Raw genomic sequence first — 6,146 nt, 5'->3', positions numbered from 1 at the left:
CTTCATGTAATATTCCAGTCGATATGTAATGTTTACTTGATAGCTCACGTTTAAAAAAATTGTTCTGAATGACGAAAAAAAATGGTACATACAAATAATTTGTTTTACTTTATGTAAGTTCAGAAATTTATTTTAATTATAAATTCGAAAGAAAGTTGCATATTACAAAAACATCATTCTCAACACCCTACTTTCTTATTGTATTTAATGTATCAGATGAAATTTAGGCTACCAACATTCCTCACTATTTTCCTTCCCCCTCCAAGGATCAAGCTTGTGATATCAATATCAATCTATTTTTTAGTACTTTGAACAACATTCTTGACTATATTCCTCCCTTCACTAGCTCTCATTGTTACTTCTTTCTACTTCTACATATTTTTTTTAATTAACAATAATTTCAATTCATAAAATTTTATATATTCATTGTCAAAGATGAACATTTCACATGCTAATGCTCAAACATCTTTGAACAACCCTTATAATATTTAATAACATCTCAACAAATGACACTAACTTTTAGTCATAAATCTTATGGTTAAACCTCCAGCAAATTAGTTATGAATATCAACAGTTCAAAAATCATTCAAAGCTACCTTTACTCCTTTAATCATTTTTCTCTCCCCTTCCATTTATTGGTCTTCAATAACTCCCTTCACCTTAGTAATTTCACTTCCATTTTATGTTTAAAGAAGGTTCAAAGTGTTTAAGCTACAACTCTATCCTCTTCCAAGAACATCCATCTTTTTAAAATCATGAAATTCACTTCATGTTGATTATTAATTGATGTTTTCTGGATTTGACTGTGTCATTTTTTTATTACCAACGTTTCAAATCGAATTCCCATGATCCTTCTCTTCTCTTACTGTCTAACTCTAATGATAAACCATAGAATTTGGTCCTAATATTAATAATAAAAAATTCACACTATCAAATCTAATAAATATAGATTAACCTATCTTATTTCATTTATAAAGACAATAAAAATATTTTTGAACTTAATAATACTGCTATCTGAGTGAAATAGGCTTTTAATCTGCCATTATGTTTTCTCGAGTGAACCCCGGAAATGGTTTTCAATGAGATAGAAAAACGACTGAGATCAGTGCAAATTTTGTACTTCTTGTGGGGCAGAAAAATAATCATACCATTTGCATGTCTGATGATAGCTTGTACATGTTACCTGCGTAGAAAAATTGGTGAGGATTTGTTACCTATCATCTCAATTTGGAACAGCGAGCATGATAGAGTGGGGAAAGAATAAAGAATTACCAGGAGGATAATTGATGTGATCACCAAAGAAAAGTTCAACTGTAGTTTATGTAGATGTGTGCTGCAGTATTATAATTACCCACATGCAGACAGAATGTGATCTTATTGCTTTTATAATGGTTCTGGATTTAACTCTCATCAATTACCCGTTTTGTTTTAATGGCTGTAGTTTTATCTGTAACATAAAAATAACTCCATATCCATATACGTTCAAAGAAACACATCGATGAGCAACTGGGCTTTGGAAAGAATCTGCCAGATGCAGAGATTGCAGCTGTGGTGATTTTATAAATGCACAACAAAACTTAAAGCATGGCATTTAAAGGCTTCAGGTTGGAAGCAACCATAAAGGCTAAGTGCATAAACAAGTGATGATGTACAATACACATAATTATTTGTATGTGGGTATGTGATCATTTTTTAGCTCTTGCCATTCCATATCGGTCCTACTTCCTGCAGACAAACTCCATGGGCTAAGAAGGTTTCATCCAGACAGCCTAGAAAAATATGCACAGATTTCAACTCCATTATACATCATACATACCTAGAAAAGTTGCCCCATAATCTGCCTGTGGGCCCACTGCTGACAAAATTGCTCGTAGTCCAGCATGGTTTCATGTGTTTTTTACATCAGAATGAATTCTGTGTAGAAATGACTAAGGTGGGTTTTAAGGAAAGAAACCCTTGATCACAGGTAGTCCGTGATTCATTCTGTCTCTATATGGCACCGGGCTCCTACTCCTAGAAAGTCGATGAAAGGTCGATTTTTTACAGTTCTGTCAGTCTCAGCGCTCTGGCTGAAAATCAAGGATTTTGTGTACTGTTGTGAATTTGGATTGCAGAATCTGCTGTTATTTACTGATTGTAACAATGGATTCAAAGTTGCGAATGAAGATGAAGATTCCTGTGAAGAATTCATGAGATGTGTCACCCACTCGGACTTGGGTTCTCTTGTACTGCTACTGAACTGAGGTGAGAAATGAAGAGAGAAGTTGCCCATGTTTGCAGTTTTCTGTACAGAAACACCACTGCTAGGCACATGAAATCTGTTGAACTCATAACCCGATACAGTTTTAGTAGAATCCTTGGCACCTGAGCAAGTAAAAGAAAAACACCATTTAACCCATAAGATCTAATGGAGTTAAAGAGATATTTCAATAGGAGGTCTAGTAATGAAAGAGAGGAAATATACCTGCCATGAAAGGGCCGAAGGTTGGGGCACAAGACTTGGTACTAAAACAGTCCGGCAGTGTAGTGGGTAATGAAAAAAAATTATTGGTTGTGTTCTTCGAGTAAGAGAAGAAATCTAGACTGTTGGAGAATACGTTATTTTCTTTTCTCTCCTCCTGCTGCTGCGGCTTTCTTCGGCGGTGAGCTGTGGAAACTTCCCTGGACTTTCTGGCCATGATAACATGCCAATGATTCTTCACGGCATTATCAGTTCGACCAGGGAAAAGCCGAGCAATCATTGCCCATTTGTTACCATAGACTCGATGGGCAGCCAGAAGCCGATCTTCTTCGTCTTCACTGAATGGTCTGCGGTTTATTCTTGGATCTAGCTGGTTAAACCACCGCAACCTGCAACTTTTTCCTGTATAAACAAAACATTAAGCTATTAATAACCTAAAACAGCTCTACAAAATGCCTTGAAATATATAAGCATGTCCCAAAAGCACCATAGATCAGATCTTCATGGACCCACAGTAAAGATTGGTGAAATATGCTATATATCAAAAACACCAACTTTAAGGGAGAACCGAAAAAAAAAAGGGTTGATGAAGATTTGTAGATTTTTACAATCTATGAGTCATTTAGTATTGCTATTTCTAGATTTGATTGTGTGAATTTATTAAATAAATATTTTAGATTACATTCTGTGATTATCAGAAAACATAAGAAGACTAAAAATGAGTTGTTTCTGGATTTGATTGTGTGAAATTTTCATCTACGTTCCAGATCACACTTTGATCATCATCAGAACATTAGAAAGTACAAGGAGGCTAAAAATGAGTTGGTTGGAGACCTAAACAGACTAACAGAAGTATTTGCAGACCTATACAGACTAACCGAAGTGGGTTTGGAAAATACAGAAGTGGATATGGAAAATACAGAAGTGGGTTTGATGCAAACAACTGCACAATCCAAACCAAAAGCAACTTCGGTTTGGAAAATACAGAAGTGGATATGAAAAATACAGAAGTGGGTTTAATGCAAACAACTGCACAATCCAAAACAAAAGCAATAATATAGATTGTGGAAAACTAATACCTTTAATACAGAAATAAATCGATCAGCTTACCAGATCTGCCAGGTAGTTTCTCTGCAATGAGATTCCAGTTTTGAGGGCCACATTGCACCACCAACTCCTTAAGCCTGGCATCTTCAACAGGCCTCCAGTGTCCTCTTGCACACAGCTTAGGCTGTAGACAAGAGTCCACAACTTCTTTCTCACTGGAGTTCTCTATCTCCTCGCTTTCTATCTCCTTGATAGAAAAATCCTGGTGGCTGCAACAGTTCTCTGACCTGCTACTCCCACGACTCGAACTGCTGTCCACCTCCATGGCCCAAGTCTTGTGTTCCTGCTGCTGGTGCACCATGTTTTGCTGTTGCCAACTAAGGCTGAGCACCTGCTGGAAGGCTATCTCACTTCTACATTGGCTTTCACCAGACACACTGAAACCACCCTCCTCCTTCCTCAACAACTCAAACATCAAAGGTTCCACCACACCAGTCTGGCTGCTGCTTGTTTGCAAACCCACCTGAGGTGAAAAGCACGTTGTCTCTTCTAATTCCTTGGGGTTCATCAGAACCAGAAATTCTTCAAACCCAACTGACACAAAAGGGAACAGAAACTTGGCCCAGAAATCCCAAGAATAGAAAAAAACACAGAATAAAAGGGAGAAACCCTAAACCTGCTTTTTCATTCACCCTAGACTTGTGCCCATAAAATAATTTTATGGGCAGCAGTACCAATGAGTCATGACTCATCACCACATTGACCAGAGACCACCAATGTTTCGCTGCCCTGCCATAATGGAAGATAATGTTTAATGCTCTACTTAGGAAGGACAGAAAATTGTCTCTCTACCCCTTGACAAACCCCCCTCCTCCCTGCCTAGTGCACACAGGGTATGTCTGTCTTGTAATAGTATTAAAAACATACACGGTGATCATGCTATGCTATGATACTACAGAGCCACTGCCGCCCCTGTACACCCACAGCAGCCTGATTTTGTTCAATGCAACTTATTATTTACTATTCTTGGAAATCTCAATGCCAACAAAAGGAACACCCATTCCCAATACATCAAATCTCATTCCCTCTATGACATAACACTCTCCTCATGCTCCTCTGACAAACGACACTGGGACCTCCCTTTCTATCTAGTATCTCATCTCTCCTAATTCCACCAGGCATGGTAGCTTTTGATAGTGACACGTACATTGTATAAAGCTTTTATCAAGGACTTTACCATTACCATAGTCTTTGTTGTATCTTTTAACTATGAAACATAACAAATGAGAAAGAACGGGATTTTTTTTTATACAGCATGAGTGTGTAAATATGTCTATAGACCTCCTACTTCTTGTAGGAGGCATCTAAGTGTACTACAAACGAGGCATGTATATCTTATTTTTATGTCGAATTTGAATTTGTGATCTCTTTTTCAACTTTACATTTAAAACTGACAGTCAATAACATAAATAAACATTAATAGCTCATCTAGAATTGAATATACCCGTGTAATAAACATTGATAATCCATCTAGAATTGAATATACCCGTGTTTTTAGTGGAGGTTGTCGGACTCGACAATACCTTTCTTATTGCATGTCAATAGACTATCAAAAATATGAAAGAAATAAATAAACAAGTAACAACCCATCTAGAATTGAATATATATCTAAGTTTATAGTGGGATCATCAGACTCAATAACACCTTTTTGGTTACGTGACACTAGTTTGGAAATTGTGTTTCAAAGTTTAAGAGGCTAAGTTGATTATAGACGTATTAATTTATTTTTTGTTGGATTAAGATAAGAAATGGATACAACAAACAGCTATAGAAAAGTAAGAGAAAACAATTAAAAGACAATTATGAAGACATTAAAGAGAGAAGAGTACTATAAGGAGCAACAAAAAGAATCACAAGAAACAGGTATTTAATGTTTGAGAGCCACCTAGAGCACTTACAACATGCTATCACGACATGCTTATTCATAAAAGTTTTACATTCTCATAAAAAAAATTCTATTGAAAACAAACGTTTATGTATTAACTTTGATAATTGCAAAAGGAAACCAAATTGATTAGTTTGAATATAATAGGCATGGGTTTTCATATTGTATGGAAAAATTATGAACATTGTTTTAATTTATTTTTATGAATAAGATTTTTGTTATTTTTATATTATTTTTTAATTTTTTCATATTATGAAAAAAATATTTCATATTCATGTTTTGGGTCACATTCACTTATTACGAGGAGAAATTGTGAATTGAATTGCAAACTTGGCTGGTCTAAAATGGAAGGGATAGTCCCAACAATATTTTAGGAAGGGCAAGTCTACAATCCACTTTGCAAGTTTGATCCTCAATGTCTGAGAAGTTCTCCTTATGAAAAAAATTTCACATCCATGAAGGACATTGGTAATAGGAATGTATTTTTCACAATCCATTAAAATGATTATCTTTTTTTTGGAATCAATTATAAAAGTTTTTCATAAACATTTAATGATCGATAATCAAGATGAGGAAAACATATGATTGAAATTTTAAATTTAACTAATGAAAAAAGAAATGATTGTATAATATTTTTAAAAAGATCAAATCTACACTATGTTTTATAATTATATTTAATAAAATTAATTATAA

The 6,146-nt window shown here is 35.1% G+C and overlaps 1 protein-coding gene across 1 annotated transcript; it reads right to left on the bottom strand.

Moving 5' to 3' along the window:
• Nucleotides 1-1,284: 1,284 nt before the first annotated feature.
• Nucleotides 1,285-4,621, bottom strand: LOC131027521 (transcription factor MYB92). Its single transcript, XM_057957605.2, has 3 exons — nucleotides 3,572-4,621; nucleotides 2,465-2,863; nucleotides 1,285-2,364 (listed from the first exon to the last, which is right to left on the bottom strand). The coding sequence occupies exons 1-3, from the start codon at nucleotides 4,074-4,076 to the stop codon at nucleotides 1,979-1,981; spliced, it is 1,290 nt and encodes a 429-aa protein (XP_057813588.2). The 5' UTR covers nucleotides 4,077-4,621; the 3' UTR covers nucleotides 1,285-1,978.
• Between the last annotated feature and the right edge of the window lie 1,525 nt (nucleotides 4,622-6,146).

The sequence above is a fragment of the Cryptomeria japonica genome, chromosome 10 (assembly GCF_030272615.1).
Source record: "Cryptomeria japonica chromosome 10, Sugi_1.0, whole genome shotgun sequence".
NCBI lineage: Eukaryota > Viridiplantae > Streptophyta > Pinopsida > Cupressales > Cupressaceae > Cryptomeria > Cryptomeria japonica.
Note: the sequence above shows the minus strand (reverse complement) of the source record. Positions and strands in the feature narration are given on the sequence as shown.